This window comes from Hippoglossus stenolepis, chromosome 21 (assembly GCF_022539355.2).
Source record: "Hippoglossus stenolepis isolate QCI-W04-F060 chromosome 21, HSTE1.2, whole genome shotgun sequence".
In the NCBI taxonomy this organism is placed as follows: Eukaryota; Metazoa; Chordata; class Actinopteri; order Pleuronectiformes; family Pleuronectidae; genus Hippoglossus; species Hippoglossus stenolepis.
Window position 1 is genome coordinate 5169953 of NC_061503.1, and position 27496 is coordinate 5197448.

General features: G+C 41.3%; 1 protein-coding gene across 8 annotated transcripts in view; it reads right to left on the reverse strand.

Moving 5' to 3' along the window:
* cacna1g (calcium channel, voltage-dependent, T type, alpha 1G subunit) overlaps nt 1-27496 on the reverse strand; it is a 147201-nt gene that overhangs the window by 108746 nt on the left and 10959 nt on the right. For all 8 annotated transcript variants that reach the window (XM_047338374.1, XM_047338370.1, XM_047338369.1 and 5 more), the window contains exons 2-3: nt 25395-25528; nt 11841-11938 (exon numbers count right to left, since the gene is read on the reverse strand). In XM_047338374.1, coding sequence (XP_047194330.1) covers nt 11841-11938; nt 25395-25528 — 232 coding nt within the window. The remainder of the gene's footprint in view (nt 1-11840; nt 11939-25394; nt 25529-27496) is intronic.

Below are 27496 nucleotides of genomic sequence, written 5' to 3' on the forward strand. Positions count from 1 at the left end.
TTTTTTCTTCTAATCATTTGATCTTAAAGTTAGTTATTTCTGAAACACTTTTTTATCTTTGTACCATTTGTTGAAATCCTCTTCATGTCCCGATAGCCATTAATAAATAAAGTTGTGTGAAGAAAACTGAAAAAAAGTGAGTGTCTTTGGCCCTCACAGCGCCAATGATTTGGACCAAACGTGCTTTTTTCACAAAATCATACATATTTCCAAACATTATTCTGAACAGACAAATTGTGAGAATAGAAAGTGTTTTGTTTGATTTTACATGAGGTATCGATTGCAATCCTCTCTGGTTCAGAGTTGTTGCCTCAAATGAAAGACATGTATTTACATGGCATGTTTATAATGCTAAGTAAAATTCTATCCACATTCCAACACCTTTCATCTGTGCTATGCCATCTGCATGAAGAACCTCTTATATTTGCCAATAGATTGTGGTAGATTCTTTTTTTCTAATGTGGATACACAATGAGAGGAGACTTTCAGTGTTGGCAGATGGAAAGAAAAGCGGGAGGATTTTGCTGACTTGCTCCGACATGGAAACGAGAAGAAGACAACCAGGAGAGACGGAAGGGAGCTAAAAGGCAGGAGCGGCGCAAAGGTACTGCTGAAAGATGTAAGAATGATTGGCAGTGGGGAGCATCTACGGGATGACATGCGTGTTTGGATTGTTTCTTAGCCATCATCTTTGCAAAGGGAAAGATGTGAGTAGGGAGTCCCAGGGAAAGTGACAGTGGTGAAAACAGAAACTATTGAATGGAATCCAAGACTCAGGAAAAACACTGTTTTAAAGTTATACTGTGTAAAAGCTGCCATAATATTCACTGCACACAGCGCTTGGAGTACACTGGCATAATACAATCTAAAGACGGATGGATGACATATCTCACTATCCAGAAATGGAGCCAAAATGTCCTGGATACGAAACGCTGCTGTCTTGCTTATTTGGAGCTAGAGTCTGTCATTTTTCTTTTTGTTGTTGCATCTGTTCTTTGCTTATAAGCAAGTGGCCCTTACTCCAAATCCAGTATTTGCCAGGTCTCTTACTTTAGTATTCAGAGGTTATGGGGGGATGGAAGTGCGGGGGCCAGGTCCTGCCGATACACGTGCTCGACCAGTCGTGAGTCAGTCTGAGCTGTCAGTCGTAACTTTTATCCTTTTTTTTACAGCATCACTAAAGTGAGCATACCAGTTATACCCCTGGCTTAATTAAAAAGTGGCTTGATTGTTAGCAGGCATCTCCCATTAGCTATGTGAAACAGTGGTGGAGAAGTTGTGACCAGTTGTAGCGATGCCTGGTTGGTCTCATGGGGATGCAATGATGTTTTGAACAGAGTAAAGCGGCAAAAAGGGAACTCATTAAAACCATTTTGCACTTTAAACCGTCTTTGAGAAAATATGCATTTTGTGTGCACTCATGACTTTTTAGTTTGATCCATGTCCCATTCCCAAACATAGAGAAAGTGGGGTTTATGACCTATACTGCAGCCAGCCACCAGGTGGTGATTGAGATGCTTTGGCTTCACTTTTGGGGACCAGTCATGTCGTCCATAACTATAATCAATGATACAATCCCAGAGTGCGATAATAAGGGGGATTTTAACAAAGCTTTCTCCTGTCTCTCATGATCACACTGTGAAAAATAAATGAAATGCTGTGCAACCGGGCTGTTTACAAGCGAAGGACAGGGAGTTATGTAAAAATGAAACTGTGAGTCACTACCGGTGGCAATTTGTTGCAGCTTGCCCTTCGATAGGACACCCGTTTAACAGAATTGCCTTGAACTCACAGAGAATGAGCACAGTGATACATTCCGCTGCTGTCACAGAGGTGTGGAGGCTCACACACTACGACAGCATCTCTATTCCTCCCTCTCTTTCTTTCTTTATTCATTAATGAGCACTGCAAGCACACACACACACACACACACACACACACACATAAACACAAATCCTTACCTGACCATTAAGGCAAAATGGACACATACACGACACAGAGCGCACATTAAGCAGCAGTTTCCTTCGAGGGATTGCCCTAAGAGCGTAATGTGCTGAGCTGTTAGGATGCCGCTTAGCGCTGCCTGAGTCAGTGACTGCAACTCAGATTTGTGTCTGCTGCAGGACCAGCCACCACTGACTGATTTCATACGCTGCCATTCACAGCAAAGAAGCAGCTGCACAATAACAATTAAATACTAAAAATGCCCATGCCGGTCTTCCCGCCTGTGACAGCTGCACTCATGCAGTGCACAAAAACCAATCATCCCCATCATCTTTGCACATTCATCATACCAAGGAGCAGGGTCTGAATTTGACAGTCCTCTGAATCTCCCCTGAAAAAATAGCCGTCACAATCATCCTTGAATTGTAAAATCTTCACATTTTGTAAAGTTGGAGTTGAGATTTATTTTCAATTCATTATCTTTGGTGAAAATGTGTTAAAGTTCACAAAAGAGAGCAATAATGATACTGTAAATTAGGTGTTTAGCGGTGGTGGTAGTTTTAATAATAAACAGAGAAACATGTTTAAAATGACTGATTAAAGTTTTCTATTACTTGTAACAATGTATAAGCAACAGCAACACCTAGCGAACAGTACATTAGGCAACAACAACAATAACAAACAAGGGTCAGCGGCGGGATGTCTCATTAAGTGCTGCTGTGGCTGCAGGTACTAGGCTTTTGCTGAAACGGGCCCTGTTGCACCTTATCGACCTGAACCTGTGTCCTGATGGCATTGAAGAAGTCAATGTTGATGTCCTGTGGTATTGAGGTTGCGATGCAGGGGTTGTCCTTAAAGTTGAGTTCAGAGAGGTTTAATGTGGGCAGATCTATTATTTTGCCAGCAGTGTAGGTTACACATGTTAGTTTTGTTCGGTTTGTGAGAGAGAGCATGTTGAAGAAACAGTAAAGTTAGGTTGGGTGATACTTTTGTATTATGTGTTTGTGGGGAAAACTATCAAATACAAATCCATCGCAAAATCTTGGCTTTCTAGGGATAGGTCTGTTTAGGACAAAAGAGATTTCACTGAGGAGGTGTAAATTAATGGAACAGTTGTAGTGAGACAATGATTAATGAGAATAATATTGTTGAGGTCCCCGGTAGATTTAAAAAACAAACTCATGTTTACCCAAATTACGAGCAATGCATCCTTGAGGCCGACAAACACATTCAATTCATTCTACTACATTTGCAAAACCCTGCTTTTTTAATGCTTTCTTCCCCGCATTACTTAAATCCATTTGCCCATCGACTTGCCTTTGCTGCCAGATTGATAGTTTTCTTGCTGCATTCATTTCCTTTGAAAAACTGTTGATTCATGGAAAAGCATTGAATCCCTGACAAGATTATACATGCGCATCATGTAGTGGCACAATGAGCTCCAAATGAAAATGAGCTCTGATCCATAGCGATAGCAGTGTTGAAGTAAACAGTTTTCAGTTTTCCATCAATCATGTGCTAGAAACATCAACTTGCCCACTCTCGATTAATTCTGGAATTATCTGTATCCTCACATGGAGTTTTTACTTTGGGGTTGTCAGGAAAATCTCCAGAGATTGTCCAGAGGAACTGGCTCGGACATTTGAGTTCTCACATACAGCCCCTCTGGATAATTTCAGGAGGAATGTCCCTCTATGTCTTGAAGCTGCTCTAGTTTACCTACTGCTGCACAATGGACAGGTCAGCCTTTTGGGAGAACACTGAATGTTATAATAATACATGAGTAAGAGACATGGCAGTCACAGAGAGATCTTGAGATGTGTGGGCGTAAAATATTTGCTGTGGCTGTCTTTTTTTAATTTCCGGGTGGTTAAATCAAGGCATCAAATAAACACAATCACTGGGGAGAGAGCCACATATAGCATTCTGTGATGCAAGCAAACCTGAATAATTAGTTTTTCCAAAGAGATAAGAGAATCAAGCCTTTGGGCCTCTCCCCACCCAAAGAGAGTTCTCATTCCAAGTGATCGACATTTCATATTCAATAACAATCATCTCCTCCTACGCCTGTGCGCCCTCTCCAATCTCACTGTGGGCGGCTACTCCATTCCAACATGGCTGGCAGGCGCGTGGCTCTGTGTGATTTGGGGAGCCATCTGTTAGGAGGCAGATCAGGTCTACTTCCTCTGCTCTCCTGTCCAGGTCCAGCCCAACCAGCTTTGTAATCGGTGTACTGTGTACTAATGGGCTCTGTGAGTCGAGGGCCAGCGTACACCCGCGTCTCTTCTGATTTGCTCTGAGTGGATGGATAGTAACTAGCTCTGTGTCAGAGGCTCCATACAGAGATGACTTGACGTCCCTGAAATGGAAATGTGCCTTTGCATAAACGAGCCGTGTCACCCGAGGATGAAGCGCACGGAGAGAGATGAAAACTGATGGAGAGAAAAGAGGACAGACAATACATCTGAACTCTGTTGATCTGCTGTTTTATTTGCCTGAGTGAGTTCACCAATTTTTCTGCTCACCAGTTCGTATGAAAGTGATCTACTTATGTGTGCTGACTTATTTATCAACCACGGATAAGTTCAGCTTTGTGCTTAAATCGTTTCTATACTTACTTCTGTTCCAATAGATCTGATTCATCAAGTCTTTTTCTAAAGAATGTGTGTTCATCACACTCACACCAATAAACCCACAAAGAAACACAGGTGCAAGCACAGATCAAGTCATTCCTAAATAATAGGCACACAAACCTTTCACTTTACAAACCCTGAGCATAACTAATAAATTGTCAACTATAAAAGCATTCATTTTCATGTAAAGAAGAGAAAAACGAGGAAATGAATAATGTTTTTATCTTGTAGAACTTTACACCTGTTACTCTATGTCGGAGATCCAGAAGATCTGTCAATCCTGTTCAGTTGCTTCAGTACTACTGAAGCTGGACTGAATTTCAGATATTCTCCTGAAATTATCCAGAGGGGCTGTATGTGAGTACACAAATGTCCAAGTTTTTTTTAGATTGTGAGTGAAACGGCTTAACAGTCATCCAATAATGGAGCAATGTACTACTTTGTTTTGTTATACTGAAACTGTCAAACAATATAAAGATTAAAAAGTCCTTAAACGCCTTCATCTGGTTAAATAAACAACTAAGATGTAAAAGTTCTACCATACAAATTTGACATCTGACAAATTCACAAAGAGGTATGAAACCATTGACAGGCGACAAAATGATTCACACAGATTTATCTTGGTTTGAAAATTGCTCTTAACATTTGGGATAATGCAAAATTACACATTAGTCATTAGTTTAAAACCGATTCCAAGTGATTAAATAACAAAATGTCAAGCTTTAAGAGAACGCCACATCTTAAAACTGTTGATAATGAATTTGGACTGTGAATACAAGTAGTATTTTCTTTTTTCCGTGAGCAACAAAATGTCACTTTTCTGCCAACAGCTGCTGGGGGTGGTCTTGTCATATTGAGATTCGACTAACAAGATCCTTTGTGTTTGGCTCTAAACAGACTGACAAGACTAAAACAGACTGACAAGCATAAATCCTCTGGCAAGCAGCTTCCTCCTCTGATCTTGTTTTAAACTTATTAGCTTTTAATTTTCTTCTGAACCGCTCACAAAACAAGGAGTCCCAGTATCACGCATTAGTCCTCTGGGCTCTCCCTCTTGCCCTTCCATCACAATAAAACAGCAGAAGTCAAGTGGTGATTTTTGTCCTTGCTATAAAACCCTTTCCTAACAGCTTAGAGAAGATAAGCTCTTTAATTGCAGCACTGAGGGTTAGGGAAATAATGTGTTGTAGAAGTAGGAGGGCACGAGCTGGGAGGTGGTGATGTTGTTGTGTTCTTGTCGCCTTTCGGGCTCATCAAGGCGGAAGTACAAAACAGTGTACATGAACCAGGAGCTGCTCAAACACCAACAGGATGAAACACCCTGCATTACTGACGCATGAGTGAACATAACAGCGTGAGCGTGCATGCATTGCAGACCTGTGTGCACAGAAAGTGTGTGAGGAAATATGTGTATGAATGTACATGCTGTTTCTGATAACGGCATGTGCTGAGGCAAAGAATTCTGAACTGCGTCTCATTGAGACAGAGAAGCTTCAGTGTGTGCATCTGTGTGTATCTGTGATAATCACCTATTGCACGCTGCCTTTGGCTCGTCAATCAACACTGCCTCGCTCAAACATGATTCGCAGCATTGAATGTGTCATCAAGACCCATCGAGTCTGAGACAGAATGTTATTGTTTGTTTCTACTGTGTCTGTTGTTCACTTGTGGGCCTGCAGGGTATCGTGTCACCACTGCCCTCCACCTTGATGCAGCATATTCAGATTCTTCAATTAAAGGACATAGCATGCAATACTTGTTATTCTTAATGATGCGTCTACCAACCAAAATGGGAAAACACGCTTTGTTATAGTCCGTCAACCAGGGCGATGCTTCTGGGTTGTCATACTGGAAGTCTCCCAGTCCGCCCTGTTCAGCGCAGCGCCCCACGAGCGGTTCACGGCATTGTCAGCACTCGCTTTGCTGACTGGGACTGGAGTCACAGGGGAGCGCCCAGCTGGAATTTGCAGACAGCGTGTAACTCGAGTGTTCATACTGTACAACATAGGTACAACAACGCGAGAGAGAAGGCTGACCTAACAGTCATGGGCACCAGAGAAGCGTCCGGACAGCCAGGCGTGCAACGGCCGCTGGCCCCTGGAAGACTTCCGCGCAGCTTTTATGCCGCAGTGTTCCGCGGTTACAGTAGTTCGAGTAACAGTAGTTCGCGGGTACACACGGAAGGCCGTGGAGGCAGCGGTCCCCAGCGCCGGCTGTTCACGACGCATTTGGCCCCATAGACTGTATATATAAGGTCAGCCCGGATCTGCTTCCTTGTTGTTTACCGAATGTCGGGGTAATGATGTTAGCCCCCCCTCTCTCTCTCTGTCTGTCTGCTGTGCTTAGGGGGGAGAGGGGAATTAATTTGTGATTGGAATCCCAGACAACAAGGAATACAGTGGGATATATTTGATAATTATATCATAAATATTTTATACGTTAAAATCATGGGGGAGAGGGGGAGGGGGAGCGGCTCATAGCATTTAGAACAGCATCAAGGTCGCCTGTGAGGGCTGTTTATACAGGAATTTTTAAATGATCTGGTATTTTGACAAAGTATGTTAGACATTTCATTAAGACCCAGAACCATATCAACTTGGAATGGTGTATGTCCCTTTAACAGATGAATCATAGCCTCCTTTATCGCTTTGTGATCCAACAAATGAAGCGTTGGCTTAAGTTCAGCAGGGAATATCTTTTTTTTTCCATTTGTTCCTCTGTAGGTAGATCTCTGCTATTTTCTCCTGTTCAATTCTCCCTCCATCACCACAGCTTCAACATGCAGACACGTCAGAACCCTCACTTTCACAGCTCCCTCACCAATGATCTTTGTGGCCACATTCCTTACCAGTCAGTGTCTGGTTGCAATTCTGTCATTCAGTCCTGCAAACCTATCATCATGCAACCCAACATCTCCTCATGACCACCATGACCAAATCAATGTTTCCACCAACCACGTGCTGGCATTACTACACCAGCAGCAGCCGTGTAGTAATGCTCCTCTATTGATATGGACATATGCTTGATAAAGATGCTTCACATTCATGGTGTCTAACAGCCAAGTCTACCATTACTGTATTTTCAAAAAAATATTGATATATAAACTCCCAAACAATGTCTTCCTGTTCAATTCAAGCCCCCTGATAAGTAGGAGGAGTAAAAGCAGAACTCTGAGTCCTCTAGCTTGAAATATCTGGTTTAGGTCAATGTGTTGTGTAATGTTTTGGGCTCAGGTTGGCAATTTATTAAGAAAGAAATATATCAAAAAAAACGGCCATTGCACTGCATAATCTTGCATTTTAACTGAGTATTTAGTGATATAAAGCTTAATAAGCCATAACTCTGGGTCTGGGTTGGATCGAAATGTGGATATTAGCGACACAAAGTATGTGCCAGACAGGTTTGGCTCCGAGTTTCACATCAACCTCATGACACAGATGTGAAACGCTAATTGATCAGTGCAGTATCTGTTAATAACGGTAGCAAACGCAGTAACTGTAGTGTTTGTATATTATGATTCAAATTTACAGTCTCCGAAACCCAAGTCAAAACAGTATGTGTAAAGTCTGTAGAGTTCTTCTTTAACGCCAGCTGGCCTTAGCATTAAGGAACTCATTCCTAGTTCTTATTAACACCAGGGGTGGATAACACATTAACGCTTGCCAGGAGGCAAGTAATGAATTGCAAATACAGACTGCAGCTGGCTGCTATGGCCACCAAAGCAGGCACTTTGGCATATGAGCAACCATCATCCTGAGGTCCCTCTCTCTTCCAAAAATAGGTTTGGCTTGAACAAAATTGTGTCTGTTAAATGTGGCACTCGAGCCTCAGGATAGAAGACAAACTTTATTTTTCTTCTCCTTGTATAACATGGCACTTTTACTGCTACAAACAAAAGGCAGAAAAATGATACATCAGCAAGTTAAAGTCGGTATTCTAGGTTTCAGCGCCTCGAGGCCTGAAAATAAAACCCATTAAAGCAGCTCCTCACTTCTATTTGCATATTGTTGCAGCTGAATCAAGGTTAATAAAGTTGCAGTCGCTGACGGTATATTGTAAATGTTGAAGTTTGCAGTTTTATTTAGAAGAAGCACTGTTTACTCTGGGAAGAGAAAATAAGTCTTGGCTTCTCGGTAATTGGGTAAATCTACATTTAGATTTATTTCTTCTTCAGCTCTGTACTAGACACACAACTACCCATTCAAACTTGTCAAAACAACTTCACCATGTCTGTGATGAGCAGTGTTCAATAAACAAATTTCTCTTTCCTCTTCTGTCATATAGAAAAACATACTGCATTGTGGACACAGGAGTGGCCAGTTGCAGTCTTTAAATATCAAGATCCACACAGAGCAATGTCACTGGTTGTCATGTCAGCTTTGTAGCCAATGACAGGTCCGGTACAAGGTCCCCAGCCGGCCAAACTAGGATGTGAGGGTAATAGCCAATCGGGTGGCAGAGGATGGGCCGTGATGTGATGGTGACACAGTCTGGAATTTTTGGTTTCGTCGGCAGTCGGTGGATGAAACCTGCAAAATGTATCTGTCACTTCCACTAGCAGGATGGCCTGTGATAGAGCATCAATCACTGTCAGAGGCCAGGACGTGGACACCGGGCCAGGAACAATGTGTTCGTTAATGCAACTCTAAGGGTGTGTGTGTGTGTGTGTGTGTGTGTGTGTGTGTGTGTGTGTGTGTGTGTGTGTGTGTGAGTGAGCGAGAGAGAGAGTTTTGAGATGAGCTCCAGCCTTCTGGTCCAATACAGACTTAAGGTAAGATGTAACAGACAGAGAGAGAGGGGCGCTGGAGACGACAAGGCAGAGGGATGTAAGTACTAACAGTTTATGTATCTGCTGATCCGGGTTCAGATGTCTTACATTTTTGGCAGCAGTGGACAAATATCAACTTGAATCTCAACTGGAAAGTTTACACCACCTTGGACTGATCGTTTGAATCAACCTGCTGACCTGAACACGCACTGATAAGGCATAAGCTGTTTATTCGTATGTGCCTTGGTTGTGTTTAAATTAATATGTACCTGGTATCTGCATTGTGTTGATTTATGATTTAGATCACTACATTGACATCAACAAAAATTACTCCTGTTTTGTCAAAACTAATTTATACATATTTTGTTTCCTCCTATAGATCTTGACATCCTATCAGCATGTATCCATACTGATGAAAGCGTGATGGATTTATGTCTCTTGAGTGGACTGTGCTAGTGGCTATATTACATAGATTGGTTGCTAATTGCATCAGTGATTGCTGGTGATGTGCCAAGTGGCTCAACCCATTGAGTGTTCAGCTGTTTTACACTTGAGCTCTGAATGTCACCTAATCACCAGTAAACCGAGGGAAGATGAGGCCCCTCTGCAGGACAATGCAGCTACAGGGATGACGGGGTTGAAGAAGTCATTTTCCACCACACCAAATACAATGGGACCCCCCCTCCTCACCACCACCTAAAATCTACCCAATGACATTTCCTCCCACGGGGCCAGAACCACACCAAATCAAGCACACATTAATGGCACCATTAGTCTTGTGATTAGGCTGAGCAATGGCTGGATGTCTAATGAGCGAGTCAGTGTGTGCGTGACTCGGCTGCTGGAGTGTGTGGATGAGCGGCCTAATGAGGATCAGCAGACCCCTGTGATGGTCTTGATTGACAAGAGGTTGAGATTACGGATTAAGTTTGGGAGTGTCCTTGGTAGAAGGATGGGAGAGAAGGATGGGGTAAACACCTGCATTAACACACAAACACACACACACGCTCGCACACATCACAAGTGTGCATCATTGCTCGCTTGGCCTGCAATCTCCTCAATTGAGAAGCTAATGACATAATTATGGTCTGCATTTCACTGTAAGCATTGCAGTGGGTGGACTCAAGTAAGGATGGACGCACTGAGTGGACTGTTGGGCGGGTACAAAAACTCTTGTGATTTATTTAAACATTAATGTGCACGCTGGAAATTCAAGCTGTGCTGATTACACTCTAATGGAGATTGATGTTAGAAAAGGGGAGAAGAGTATGGAACTGTTGGGGGGGGTTAGGAAAATGTCTGTGTTTGTGCGTGTATGTGTTATGGATGACGGATGGATTAAGCATCTCAGGGATTTGTGTGTTTGGATCGTGATGAACCAGCGGGGTGGTCTGTGTGTGTGTGATTGTAGCTATGAACTACAGTCCTTTAATAAAAGGCGGTCATTTGGAAAATTGCATATAAATCTGAGTGTGTGGCTGGGGAAAGCCAAAACACAGAGACAGTCAGACAGCAAATGTGGATCAGCTTGTTCCTGACCTACATTCCACAACTGTGTGGGAATTCAGTCCACCAGCATGATCACAAATTATAGCAAGTTACTATGACAGAGGAATGGAAGTCACCTAAATTTAGAATAGGTAATGCTTTGCAGCTGATATCTTCTGCTACTCAGCCTGAGTAAACGTGATAAGCTCGTCAATACTTGGTCATTGTGATAAGGTAATATCATTTTTTAAGCAAAGATTATTGTAGAGTGACTTATTTTACTTTCAGCCTGTGCCTATTTGGGCTCTTTCTCTTTATGAGGTTCAATGCCTGCGTTATCTATCCATCCATCCATCCATCAATTCATCATCTTCCGCTTAACCAGGCTCATGTTGCGGAGGTAGCCGGCCAAGTAGGGTATCCCAGATGTCCCTATCCCCTGCTTCCAGCCCCCTCCGGATGACTCACCCTATCTCGAAGACTGAGCGCAGCAACCCATTGCAGAAAACTCATTTCGGCCTGGCTTGTTTTTGCGAACTCGTTCTTTCGAATACACATGTACAGATTATTTTTGGACCAGCACATTAGAGCAGTCAAAAAATATGATAAAACCAGCAAACAATGTAAAAGAGGTGGTCATATTCTGTCTAGCTTAGAACATGATGTCCTTCAAAGCTGTGGACAACGTGGGCTTTAAGCCTCTGATGAAAACTTAAGATGCAGGGTATGATCTGCAATGTATTACATAATTGATGCAAAGTACACATTCAGATTTTTTTAAATCACAGTGCGATTTTTTGGAAGATAGCACACCACTAATTCCAATGGTTTATATCTATGGCCAACCTAAAAGTTAAACACAGTCTGGCTTTAGTTTCAGATCAAAAGACGTGTGTTTGGCTCCAGAGGAAGCCAAAAGTGTTGTGATATTAGAGGACAATGTGTTCCCAGATCCTGAGGCTGGTTAGAGAGCTGCAGCAAGAAGGGGCCAGTACGTCTGCACTCACTTGGCACTCGGTTGATGGCTCTCAGTGGTCTCAGCACACGAACCGTCCTCACTGCTGAAAAACTGACGCTCTGCAAGTTGAGGGAGTACTCCAACATCCTGGAGAGAGAGAGAGAGAGAGAGAAGGAAAACATGTGTAAACACAACTCATTCGATTCTTTCATTACGCACACAGCGCACACAGCAGAACCTGCTTAATCATCTGGGATTAGAAACACAAAGGCAATATCATGTACCTAATTATATATCATATGTATTACATGCTCTGACTCCCTTTCTGGGTAAGTGGTAATTAATCCTCTGAAGTCCCGGATTTACATTCTTTGTGTTCTGGCAAACAGTATGCTTTCATTCCAAAGCTAACTGAACTACAGGTCCAGAGAGTTGGAGAAACGACACACACACACAGACAGACACACACACAACCACAGACACAGACACAGACACAGACACACACTGTACCTCTACCTTACTGAGGACACTCATTGGCATCATGCATTCCATAGCCCCCCCCCCCCGTAACCTTAGCCATGACCAATTCATGGCTCACCGTTACCTGACCGCAATTCACATCTTATCCATAACCTTAAACAGGACCTCAGAAAGGATTTTGCCTCATTTGGGCCAAGCTCAGATTCCCATGAGGTCTACTAGTCCTATGGAGGTAATAGAAATGAGTACACACACACCCACAAACACACACAGAAGGATCTGCATGTGCTTGTATGCAGAGCACATGCAGATCCTTCTCTGTGTGTGTGTGTGTCTGTTTGGCAAACATGCCTAATATTCACATGTACCCCTCCTTCACCACCCTTCAAAGAAGCAAATGGCTTATGTGCCTCCACTTTTAAACGTCAAGAGCGGGCGAATCACTCTTCACCGAGAGGAGGACTGGCTTCCACAGTACATAAAAGAGAAGCATCGGATCAGTGTGCCTCGTAACCTTGAGACGGCAAAGTCTTAACAGGCTCTCCAGCAGCTCTTTGGAGACTCTCTCAGGCTGTGATGGGAGGTTAGAAGGACAGCGCTTAGAGAGCGAGACTGTGGAATGCTTGAAAAAAAAACGTTTCTCTTGTTTCTTGATCAGTGTTTATCATCATCTCCTCTCACACTGGCTCTCTCTCCTTTGTGTGTGTGTGCACGTTTGTGTGTGTGGAGCAGATGCTGAGCACATGTGCAGGGGCGTGCAGATGAAGGAATTCCCTCCTCGCACCGACTCCAAGTGTGTCTGTCTGACAAATTCGCAACACATGTTTGACAGTGTATGTGTGTTTGTGTGTGGACCAGCCTATTGGTCACCTTAAGTGCAAGAAACTCCTTTAAGGAATGTACAAACGTGCGAGTGGTTCCCTTTAAAACTTAAGGGTGTCCCAATACAGTATGAACACTTTCAGGTTTACTACACCAAAGCTGTACTGAAACAGGCAAACACATTCTATCTCTTACACACACAGATACACAGATACACACACACACACACACAGAAAGTGCTGACAAATGGCCTGCAGGCCAGAGCGAGAGGGTAAATGGGTAAACAGTTAACAGAACAGCACAGAGATGCCGCCCCATCACCAGTAGAGAGAGCTAACAGTAACATCCAATCCCAAGGAGCTGTGCAAAGGCTATCATGGACATTCAGGTCAAAATGAATGAAAACAAATAACTTATATCAACTAATTACTCCAGTAAACGTGCTAAGTCCCAACAAGAGTATGAAAGGAAGTAAATAAAGGAAGAGAAAACCAAACAGTTGCATTAACAGGGAAGGTTTTGAGGATTACTAAAGCTAATCTCTAAAGCTCAGGATATCTCTCTTACAGCTATTGCAGTCAGTCTTTGGCAATGATAAATGACTTTTAATTCACTATTGCTTCAGTTCAAGCAACCACAGAAAGAAGAAATCATTTACCAATCAATGATAATTAATGGTTATTTCAAAGATTTATAGCAACATTTATTAGGTGATTCATTAATAATTCAAGCACAGAAAAATCAATCTTATTAATGAACTAATTTGAAAACCATTAAATCTTTTCAGTTCCAAGCTATCCCATGATTCCAGTGTCTTGGCACTAGAGATCTGCAGCTTTTATCTGTTATGTATGTTATTGTAAAGGAAATACTTTCAGCTTTTAGACTGCTGATCAGACAAAACAAGATTCCTAAAGATTTGCGCTTGAGCCTCAGGAAGTACTCACGAACCATTTTCTACCCTTTTGAATGGGGGACGTCAGAAACATGAACATGAAAATGCGACCAGCCACTCTTACAGGATAAGCGGTATAGATTAATGGATGGAATGGACATTTGTATAGCACAATCAATCAAGATACAAGGTGTTAAAATGTGAGTTTTAGCAGGTTGGCACATTGTGTTACAATAATATGAAGTCAGACTAGCTGTTTACATCTGTTTCAATTTTCTTGTGCCATGCCAAGCTAAACTATCTCTATAGTCTTATATTCACCATATAAATGTGAGCCATCTCTCTGCAAGAACCTGAAGAAGTGCATTTCACAAAACGTTGAACTGCTGTGTTATCTGCTTATAGCACGTGCTACTGCTAACAACTTCTATGATGTCACTGCTGATTAGTTAAAACAACATGAGAAACCTTTGAAAAATATCAGCAGAAGATAAAGGCTACAATAAATGTCAGTTTCAGTGCTGAGCAGTAGAGTCTCTATGGGGAATTTATGGTAACTTTGTTTGGATTCCAATGGGAAATCACATGTTTGAGTGCCCCAAACACGCTATAGCTCCCCAGAGTAATACAATACAAATATTAGGGTAATTGTTCATCGGACAGAGTCGCATAAACAATCTCAAAAGCGGATGATGAATGATGTCTGTTGAAAAATAGTCCATGCAAAAACACTTGCTGCCCCTGATGAGAGCCAGATGAAGTTCGGTGCGCTGAGTGAAAACTGACCCATCTCGCCTCATCTGGAATGAAGAAACAGCCGAGGAGAAATGGAGTGTATCAAACAAACGCTGGAAACGACAGGAAGTCGTGCGCTGTTTTCGTCAGAGTCCGTGCCAGTGCTGATGATGCTGATACGGGTAAGGGCAGTGGGAGGAGGACGGAGAAATGAGAAGCAGAAGTGGACTGGGGGAGGCCCAACCTTAGGGAGAGTTTGCGTGAGGAGAATTCCCAAACTAAAGCACTCAAAGCAGATCTACATATGGGGACAGAGTCCAGGATGAAAAACACTTTTTACATCTTGTCATACACACTCAGATGTGATACACGTGAACATCCTGATATGGAAAGATCCTTACAAGGACAAACCCGCAAAAGAATGTAATAATATTCATTTAAGTCAAGCAATAAAAAGCACTCAGAAATATACAGCTTACACAAAACCACACACACAAGCGCAAACACACACATTCTTCTGGGCATGTAGACGGCTTGTTTCTTAGCTCGTCCTCTGTTATCTCAGAGGGTGAATGTGTGGGTTCACGCCAAGCAGCCAAGGACATGATGAATGGTATACATTCACAATTCCAGCCAAACTACCCTCCAAAACAAAGGCAACTGTAGCTTGGAACACCTTGAGCACACACACACACACACACACACACACACACACACACACACACACACACACACACACACACACACACACACACACACACACACACACACACACACACACACACACACACACACACACACACACAAGACATAATGCCAAAAAGTAAAACTACATCTCAGTAATGTAGGACAGTGTCCAACACTTGACCCTGTCCAGCCCACGTCTAATGCTAACCTTTGCCTTTCTGCTTGTATCTATCTGGGTGTCCATCTTGTGTCCCTCTTAGTCACTCCACCCATCCGTCTTCCTGCAGCCACTGCACAGTTATAATGTTGACTGTGGCTGCCAGTTCCATATCTGACAACAGGATAAGGAGCAAGCGATAAGCGCTAAATCTTGCTAAAAACAATGGTTAGAGAGCATTTAAAGGAATCTCACTGGTGTATATTCTGTCATCATTTCCCTGGCTGGGTCTTACATTTGACTATTTTCATGCAAATCCTGATGGATGGACTGAGGAAAGCAGAATGGATATGACAAATTCTGTCTCGATCTGAGGCCGGGGTGTTTGTTTTATCAGTGGCTGAATTAAATAACGCAGGCAATATATTTGCTGAATAACTGATAAGATGAGCATTGAGCTTGGCTGCACAGTACACTGACAAATGGCTTTGGGACTCTCTCAAATCAATGTCTTAAAAATATACTTTTTTCCATTACATTTTATTTTTCTAAAGCTGCATTTGTTCTTTGGTATTTATATTATTGGTAAATGTGTGTAATGAGAAATGTTTCATGGTGATAAATCCACCTTAGTCTGTGTCCTTCAACTATTCAAAGACTTGCAGTTTATTTTAGTTTGGTTTTCTGTCCTGCAACTCCATCCATTATCTATACAGCTTATCCTCTGGAGGGTTGTGGAGGGGGGGCTGGAGTCAACCCAGTTGACACAGGCCGCCAACCCTGGACAGGTCCACATTAAACATTTGCACAGACAAAACAATTACACTCTGGCGTCAAAGCATTTATTCGTGACCTATTGAGTTTTATGCTTAAATAGTACTTTCTACCACGAAATACTCAATCAGTATTAGGTTATGCATTATTATCATGTCAGAGCTGAATTCAGTTTTATTCTAACACCACCTGATTGTTCCACAGTCGACAGGCCACTTGATCCCACTGTCTTCACCAAATTAGGTAATGACTTAGTGATTGTTGCTAAATCATATTCTGTCCTATCATTCTATTAATCTCCACATCAGTGATGGACAAACTGTGGGGGGAGGGGGGGTTCACACCCGGATGTGAAACCCCACTTTATAAGATTATTTGCTATTATCTACATGGACAAAAGTCTGATAATATTAATTTCAGTGCATGTGGTATCATTACTGAGATGTGGAGCGAGGGGACAGATCACAGAGGAGACAGATGGAGTGTTTTCATGCTGAATCAGATTGAAACCCTTTCATCAGCAACACGTCCTGTCATCCACCCACTCTGCTGCTTATCTGACCCAAATGTTAACCAACTTGTTCTTCACAGTCATGCTTGATTATTGAATATCTGTCTTTCTCCTGCAACAGTCAGATACTGTGAGGGAATTCTCATTTTCCCTGCGCCAGAAACACAAACATGTCATACGTCTTATAAACAAAACTGCACTCAGATAAGCCCACAAACACTCGACCAAACAAGACATCTTACTACAACATGCCATTGTTGCATCCTCTTTCTCTGTCTGTCTATTGGGCAATGAGGTTTACTTTAAAAAAAAGACTAATAAAAGCAGTTGATATTTAATAACTGTAGTAAAAATCTAGGCTTACTATCATTACCTCCAGGAAGTAATTATTCTGAAGCTGTGGCAAGTTATGTCTACAAAAATCCTTGCAAAAGTTGACAGCCGCTGTGTCTTCCCTGCATATGATTTATTCTTTTCAAACCAATTGTTAAAAGGTCAAACAAAATCAAACTCAACAAACCAGTTTTCTTGTGAATTTGATTCTGCCTGAGGGACTTTCTTTTTCAGTCCTCAACAAATTTACAAGCATGTTTTATTTGAAAGCTGCAGAGCTTGGTATCCCGCTGATACCTTGGCCACTTGCAATCAATCATAATGGGCTTTAAAGGGGAACTTCACTGATTTTACACATCAGAGTCTGTTTGCGAGGATCGGGGGGCACTACTGCAAGTGTGAGAAAAGCTGTTGATAAAAATAAAAAACTAGTTGATGTCAGCTGAATCAGCGTCAGCGAGAGTTCAAACACTGTAAAAAACTACACATGGCCATTAGGATTGTCTTGATTCACGCATTGTGACTTCGTTTCTAGAGAATCAACAATCCCTGCAGTTGTAGCACATCCTTTGCTTGGTCAGTAAAATGTAAATGATTGACGGAGCTTGTTTTTACCATGGAAAAGTTTACCACAACGAAAATCATGTGGAATATGATTGCGTCATTCAGTGACATTACACCAGGTTACTATACAGGTATAAAACACTATATACACACTACAAGATACAAACTACAACATATTGTAACACTATATTAACAAAAAGGTAGAAATCCAGAAGAAGCGAGCTTGAAGTCTTTGGAAAGGGATCATTCGCAATGATTTATGGGATGGGCAGTTCCTTCACTCTTAAATTAATTGTGTACACAGCATTTTCCAATATTTATTTTTGCTCCGTATCAAATGTTTTATAGTCATGAATCATCTTGAAACCGGCCAGCTTGGTTCCAGTCTTAAAACTCTTTTAATAGGGATTTTCTGAAACATCACTGGAGTAAAATGAACCTCAGAAGCCTTTCTTAAAGTGGTCACTGTTATGTTCCAGTGCCACTTGAACTGGGTTCTACAGTAACTGGCAGTAGTGTGTTCTGGGTTGTGTCTTCTGGCTAACACAAAGGCTGTTCTGTCTTTAAAATGTGTCCTTAAGGTGCCGATATATTCCATCAGCAGTGCTTGTTTGACGGTCATATAGCCTCCACCCATTCCTTCCCAATGTCGGAGTTTGGAGGTAGGGGCCAGGTGGATGTAGGTGAGAAAGTAAGCAGGGCTTAAGCTCTTTTATCTCTCTTCCCAGCATCTCTTCCCCCCCCTCGCTCACTCCCATGAGACCCCACTACCTCCACCACCACCAACCACCCCTGACTAATAATCCATGGCTGATCTGCTCACCCACTTGCAGCACAGAGATAATCCAGCTAATGGAAAAGAGCCCAGGTGGATAAGGACAGCCAGGACAAGCACAGCTCTGGTGCCGCTAACTGTGAACTCACAGAGAGCTGGGAGCGGACAGTTTGTTTAATGGCCATCATTGTTCATGGATGCTGTATCCTGTCTGTGTCCCCTCTGTCTGGACGGCAACAACAAAATATCACGCTCTCTTGCTGACCCTGCTTTTAAATTAAAGGAATCGTTGGTCATTCAAATAAACTGCCTGTTTTCTGTCCAAAAAGTAATAACAAAAATAACCTATACAGAACAGAGATGTGAGTAAATGTGTGTAATGTAAAAGTGGTTTGAGTGGGAGATACGTATCACATTGCCTGACCGGCGTTTGCCAAGAAATCATTCGAGCACAGATACAACTCCACTTAAAGCCCAAAATAGTAAACTTAAATTTTATGTTTATGTGTGGGTTATGTTGTGTCTTTATGCTTTGTTTACGCCAACTAACGTATGGGATGCGTTAACGCTTGACTGTTGGCATGCCCAACGCTTGGTGCTGGCAAAATCGACATAACGACGTCAATCGGTTTCATGCTCAGGACAAACATAACCGGCTTTCGTGCTAACATGCAATGCTAGCTGTCAATTCAACACTAAAGAGACGTAAACGGAGTTAAATCCACAACTTGATCTCCAGCTCATTTTGACGGTTGATGTGATGTAGGAGTTATATTTGCATCAACGTGATTTGATTGGCTAGCACATACCCTTGAGATTAAACACAATTTGATGGGCTGGTGCCTGCGCTGCCGCTTCAAAAGCAAACTCGTTCAAACTGAATGAGCGGTGTTATCGTTATCGCGAGTGCTGTATTAGCTAATGATGTGTTAACTCCAGCAGTATGTTGCAATAAAAATTGTTTCAATAACTGCTTGGCTATAACTTCATTTCACTGTTAACTGTCAACTTTGGCTACATTCACAATAGTACGTTTTAGTTTTGAAATGCATCACTGGTGCCATGTTTACACCTATGAATGTAGATTACTTCTAATAGAGTTGCAATGCTCATATGGACGGATATTGTCTTTACTTTTAACCCGTTTTAAAACTGAAACATATTAGTATGGATGTATCCTTGGTTTGGTTACACCACCTGAATAAACTTTAACCTCAAGCCCTTCTAACACTTTGTCTCTCTCTCTCCCCTCCTCTTCAAATCTTTACTAACATCGCTTCTTCTCCTCCATCCTCACACTTTTTTCCTTCAGTTGTCCCCTAAACTGGGCTGGATCTTCTCCAAACACTCATCAATAAATCAAGAAAAGAGATGACGCTCAGGATTAGGTTCAGGCTCCTCTCTCACCTTCTTCAGTGACACTCAATCCAATCAAATGTGCTGAATATTTAAAGCCTGTTTAAGGTTCTAAGCTTGTATTTAAAAAAATCAATGCATCACGGTAATGATGATACATTGATACATTCATGTAATTGCCTTGCATGCCTGGGATCATGGTCAGGATAATGGATACACTATATAGTTTATGCCTTGTTTGAGACTGTTCTAATATTCAAGATTTATGACCACACTTCCTGCAAATGTTTCCTTTCTTTAAGACCGTTTAAAAGGACAAATATATTGGAAGACCCTGGTAGCAGTGTAGCCTCATCTACACTACTATAATTAAGTAGAACGTACAAATGCCATTGAACATCCATTCCAAGATTGAAGAAAGAAAGAGAACACAATCAGGAAAACTGGCAAATAACCTAAACAATACATTAAATATCTGACCTTTATCTGCCATCTCTGGAACACTCTGTATATACTGTGTATGCCAGGTCTGAAGTACGTGAGGTGCCTGAGGTGTCTGCATATATTGACTTCCCTTGAAGCACTTACTATAAAAATATATATTGTCAGTCATGACAGTCGTAGGTCTCCTGGGGATGAATCCTTCTGATGAGCTTTGACAATCTTGTCACTTTTCATCAGATCCTCTTAAACTTTACTTTTACTTACTTAAACAGTATTTTGGTAAATAACCAAATACGTCAGCCTTAGCTCCACGTTGTGTTTAGTGCATCCCCATGCTATCAAAGATTAGCAGGCTAACAAACTAAACTTAACTAAACTGTAATGCATGTTGTAAGGTGCATACACCTTACAACATGCTGGTATTAGCATTTGCTCAAATCACCATTAAACCTAGGTGCAGCCTCATAGAGATGCTAGTATGGCCGCAGACTCAGATCTATTAATTTTCTTTGAATTCCTTGTAAAATTATTGAATAATTTTATGTCTTCTGGCCTCTAAAGATTATTCAACTAAAAAAAGGGCAGTGCAGCCAATAGTTCAGGCAAACGACAATAAGACACGAGGATTTCAACAATGGCGAAACGTTTTGATAAATGACTTAAAGGGTTGGCAAAAAAACTACAGGGTTTCAGATGATGCTGCTTTGCATTAGCACTGGGACATACAACACCTCCACTACCACCGTTGCCATGTATATTATAATCAGATACTCTTGTATTGCTTAACAACCATGCCAACATAAAGGAAGCAGAGAAGTGTGGGCAGTGATGGTTAAATTGTTTGGAGCGGATATATCTCTTCATATGTAAAGGCAACATAAATGAGCCATAAGACAACATGTCTAAAAGGCTAACAGATGCAAAAAGCTTTAATTTCTTAAACCACTGATTAATTCTACTGTTAGACGTATAATAAGGGATACAGTGTACAGTGGGTAGTGAATGAAGGCCTGTATTATGGCATGACTGCATGTATTGAATGACTGCCACTGTATAATTTCAGCAATTATAACCGCTCGTCATGATATATAAGAATTCATCACAAAATTCTGAACAAATATTTACATAGGATATTGTTTCTTGGATAAACTGATTTTTAGACTTTTTAGCTGGTTTATTGATAACCTACTTTAAATGACCTATTTCAACATGTTTCATGGACTCAAAGCAAAACTGGCCGATACAAACAAAATGAGTATTTTCATATGTGGTGTCTGTCCTCAAATATCAGACCAGATTAAATATTGAGGGAGTCCAATGAAGCAATCGACCCAACAGTCTCTGGTTCTCTTCCTCTGTCTTTGTCTGCCTTTTTCTGTCAATCCGTCACCCTTCCTCCTACTCCGTACTCACTCCTTCTTTTTCCTCCTCAATTATTCTTTCTGTCTCTCGTCAGGAGGAATCCAGCCACAGAGAGAGAGCAGAGGCGGATCGATGTATGAGGGATAGGATCCCCTGTCTGCTACAGCAAGCCAGCACAGTTTGCTGTTTAGACTCCCTCAGCTATTGACTGGGGCTCCACTGCACCGATCAATAAATACATACATAAATAAATGAAAACACTCTCTTAACAAGTCAGTCAATCTAGACCTGAGTCTTAAAATGTAATTGAGTTTACTTACCCCAGGGTACAGGCAGCTATTTTTCCCTGATATGACCAAAATAATCTGATTTATTACGCCTTTTAATTTGAAAATCTCCATGCCAAAATGAATACATAGGAAATACAATTTTAGTAAGTCTGTTCACTGTCAAGATTGCATAAAAAGGTCAAAAGTACACACTGCTTTATTTTATTGATTCTCCTTGAACCACTGATCTATTCCATTGTATGTATAGTGCTCTATGGTATCAATATAACATGGATGTTTTAACACGAGTCATCAGTCATCAAGTAGCCTGACTAAGGATACATTCATACTAACACTTTTTTTTGGAAAACAGTGTTTTCAAACTAAAATGATCTCTGTCCACACGTGTTTTAACTCCGTATCAGTTGTAATCCCTACTAACTGACCTAGAAATGAATATCACATGAACACTCTCGTATACAGGGCATGCGTGTGGGGGTGTAACAGGAAGGCGTAAGCTGGCAGTTGAAGTGGCAGTTGTATCATTGTAAAATGCAAAAATTGAACTGCACAGCAGCTGTTAGCAAGACAGAAGGGTAATTAGGCTAATGCCGGTTGATAAGAGCTATGATAAGAGCCTGATGAATCAGCAAAGGCTACTGCATTACTGAAAAGACCCAATCAGCAAGCAGTTGTGTCTACCTCAAGGTTTCCAAACATCTCTGTTACTGTAACATTTCCAAACTTCTCCGTTTTAGCAGCTCTAAAACTCCAAGCCAGGCGAATCCACAGTAGAGTCAGTGCGTGTCACCAGCTTTTTCACCTCTCACACACATGCAGCTAAAGACTAACAAATGTGAGTCGATAGATGAGAAAGAACTAAAAAAATCATGGGGTGAACCACATCAGGCACATCAGAAAATCAGGCAAATGGGTCTTGCCTGTGAGGGCATTTCAGATGATGCAATTGCGAAATGATTTGAGAGTTAAACACTATTGTGAAATGATAAATTTAATTTATCAAGTGGGAGTTTCAGCTTTCCCCAGAAAACGTTCTTATCTACTGATTTTCTCTTTATCATGCGAGTCTAGCAAAGCATCCCTCCTTCCTCCTCCCACCATTCATTTGGCAGAAAAATCCCTACTTGCACATTTCACTAGTCTATCTCTTTCTCCACACTCCACCTGTTTCGTACAGGCATCCCTCCATCATGTCTTTCTGTCTGGCTCCTGACAGAGAGGTGATTAGGATGGGAGACCTGCTGAAAAAGCAGCTTAGCTGTAATTATCGTCTTGGAAGGAAACAAACTGTTCATCAGAGCCTTCCTCCGCACACTTAACCACTGTTGCCAGGATGTATCAAATGCTCGACAACCAGCCGTTACCAAGGTTACCATTGTCTACGTGTGGCTGGGGGCTCTCTGTACAGATGAGTTTTTTTGTTCTTTTTAATTTGTTCAAAAATGGCAACATGGTGTAACCCATGACACATAGACTTTATTTCCTGTGCCATGTTTTCTGTCACGCTCCATATTGTTCATGCACTGATACACACACACTCCGCCTTTTCCATAAATTAATTTTGCGACATTTCTACAGAGTGGAGAGTGACAGGGGAAATATGGTGAGGGGAAAGTAAGGAGGATGTAATAATAGTCCCTGGCTTACTCCATCTGAAGATATCACAGTTGCATGGTACACACACTGCTGGTCGTAAAAAACAGCTACAACGGTACAGAACTTTCCATTAATGTTACACTCTGAAGTCAAGCATGTAATATCGATATTGCTTTATTCCATATATCTTCACCTGGGGTCGGAACCCTCTGACACACGTGCAAGACATTTTCAGTTGCACATGACAAAGCGGATATTGCACTACACAATGACAAATGTGATCACCTTTCTAGATATGAAATTAGTGTGGTCCCGTAAGTATGACTTCCAAAATCAGGTTGGTGATAAAAAAGGAGGCTGGATTAATGGTGAAAATAATAGTTTAACCAAATCATAAAGGATGTATATAGGGATGTAGGATTCATCAATTTGCATGAGCGCTCTCGCATTAAAGTTAATGATACAATTACCTCCATTAAAAAGGTGTACACTAGATACAATTTGAGCCGAACTCAGCATCAGTTGTAATGTCTTTTCATTAGTAAAAGTATTTATGTGTACATATTAATATGAAATGCATTTTTCACTATTCTCAGACATTTAAAACAAATTATAAATCATAATATGTTGGCAGATGAATCCATAATTAAAGCAACCATTACTTGCATTCTATGAAACATACTGCATACTGCAACCAACTACTGTCAGAATTAACTAATTTCTTAGATACAAACTAAAAAACCTGCATGTAAGGCCTGATTCACATGCACAGTATGTCCTCTTCTGCACTGTTGCAATTACCCAGTTTCCCCCCACAGATATATAATAGTTTCATCTGTATGCAGCTACATACAATGTCTCTTACATTTTAACATCCTCTAATTAGACTTCTCCTAATTCAATAGATTAAGGCCTGAATACCAGACATTAAGGTATTTCTCCTCTAGTCCCTTCTGGTGGAAGCAGCTTTTACTGTGTATGATTCAGAGAGAAGAACAGAGAAGGGAAGTAAAGGAATGAAATGAATGACAGCTCAGGGTTTCCCCCACAGAGAAGACCAAGGCGGCAGCCTCTATAGAAAACAGGTGCTGCTAACAGTAAACCCATATGATATGCTTCACAGGTGTATGACCGCAAAAGAAGTAGGTGAAGTGTAACATCTCTGCTGCTGAAGGACACACACACACACACATACACATGCAGAAGGAAATGTGTCCTCTTCCCACTGATGGACAACAGAAGCTGTGGCAGAAGGACGGCATTAAAAACCAGCAGGGGATGTAGTGTGATGAAAATGTCAGATCAAAACCAGCAGGCTATGTTCTGTAACATGTTTAATCAAATTACTGTGTGTGTTTGCGTGTGTGTTTGTGTTTATTGATTTATATGTGCAGAACAAGTTCTAATTAAAAAAGACAAACTCTAAATTTGCATTAATTCATCTTAAAATCTGATCTTGCTCTCTCACACTGTTCTGACAGATTCGTAGCACTGGAAACTTCCTACCAATTTCTAGTTCAAAGGCTTTTACAGGACATTTAGGGTAAATGTCTTTAATGACAACCCCTGCAGCTTGTTGGAAGCTAGTGACACAATTACATTTACAAGCTTGAAAATCTATTACACTCTGGATTCTCTTTGTTCGTGACTCTGACCGCGCACTCCTAAGCCCTGACTTGCACATTACTGCTGAAATTTGTTGCATGTGTGTGATGTGAGTGTCTATCGTGCCTTGTGCGAGCCTCCAGTGTTTATGCATGGTTATGCTTGGCCACCTGTGAGTTTGTGCATGTGTTATTGTGTGTGTAATTGCATAACTCACCCAGCCAGTACAATGAAGAAGTCCAAGCGGTTCCATGTGTCACCAAGGTAACAATTCTTGCCAAAAATCCCCAGAGCCACCATCTTGATCACCATCTCAACGGCGAAGAACGCAAAGATGAAGTCGTCAAAATCCTGCAGAGTGATTAAAACAGAAAAGACAAGGGATGCGAAGGATGAAGTTTGCTGTCGAAAGTCTAAAACCACTAACTTCTACCATTCCATAACAGTTATATTATTAATACAAATTCTGCTATCTTCATCTTCCAAACTGCATTGTCTTACATAAAAATACTTTTTCTTCAGGACCTGAATGTAAAAAAGACTGAACATTAAAAAGAAAGAGCAAGGTACAGCTGGTACTCAGCAGGACATTTTACAGTTGAACAAGCTCAAGAGGCTACAGCCATGCTAGCAGCACTGTGAAGCTATACTTTGGCTTCACAGTGCAATGAGCTTAAATCTAACATGCTCACAAGGAGAATGCTAACACCCTGATGTTTAGCAGGTATGATGATTACCATGGTCACCATCTCAGATTAGCATTTGCTAACTTTTGCTATTTGAACAAAATGAAATGTTTAACCTGCTGGTGATGAACAGCTTCATTTATATTAGGTTTCATTAATATTAAATGAACAAATTAAAAAAATTAATGAATACAGTTCTTCCTCTGGGGAGGATTAGTCACATTATATACATAGCTATATACATCCTGTGGGAGCCATGCATGTCGGTATACGTTTTTGTGGAAATACATAATTTACTGCATTAATGGAAAGATCATGGGATCCCCATGAGTCAATGAGATTCACCCACTGGGGACCATGAATGTCTGTATCAACAATCTATGAGATTGGCCAATTTTAATAGCCATGCCATTGTATTAGTTGGGCTTATATATCTGTCACATTTGATGTTTCAAAAGCCAACTAAGAATATGTGTCATTGATGTGATACTTAATTAATCACTGCAGATGAATCCTCTTTATCTATGCCCTGCTGTTCGAAGGTCAGGCTCCCAGTGGGAAAAAGACAATATAAGAGATAAGGGCCCCCTGGTAGCTACAAAGGATTTAGTGTCTTGCTCAAGGACACTTCAGAAAACCAGATGCTCGTTGACAGCACAGGTCCACGGGCCTAATGATGGTTTTACCATCATTCTGCCTTAACAGACACTCAATGACAAATGGTTTCACATCCAAAGCACATAAAGTAATAACCTGGAACAAGCCGCTCATTGCACTAATCACTTCTCTGACTGTTTGGCTGTGCTTGGATTGGACTGAAGAAGAAAACAAGGACAAAGAATGAGGATGGGAGTTGAACCGGAGTTAAAAGGAACGTAATCTTAATTCTCAAAATGTGAAAATCAATAAATCAATTTACAAAGGCAGAAGAGAAGGAATTGGAGATGAGGAGGGAAAAAGTTAAAGAAAAATAAAATGAAAAATCTGGAAGAAGATCAAGGCACAGGACACCCACTGATAGATGAATCATCCAAACATGAATACAGAAAATGTATAAATATATCAAATCCTGTTAGCTTAGGCAGACGCTAGCCCCTCATTGCTCTGAAGTGAAATTGTAGAGGTTCACACGGGAATGTATATTTGGTGTGTGTGTGTGTGTGTGTGTGTGTGTGTGTGTGTGTGCGCGCGCACGAACAACTAAAATGCTCATCCATCCCATCTTTGGAGAGCATTAATGGAGTCTGCAGAGAAATCCCAACAGATTTTATTCAACATATTGGACTGTCTGCTTTCAGGACATACCGCTTAGCAGACAGAGGGTGTTTAGCAAACAGCTGCACCGGGTTGACTCCATCACCGAGCAGTTCAGCGCTCCAGATGTTTAACACACTACTCATTTACTCCAAAAGAGGCGGAAGAAGCTCAAAGCAAATTGTTCAGTGGTGCATAATCACCAAACAAGAAAAGAGCTAAATTTAATCTGGACTGTGTTGGAACTAACTTTTCTATGTAGGGCACCAGAGCGTCAAAGTACATGACCTCGTGCAACTGTTTCCAGTATTAACTGCGAATATGAACACAAGTTATATCTGTATGACTTAAATTAGATATATAATCAAGTAATAAAATG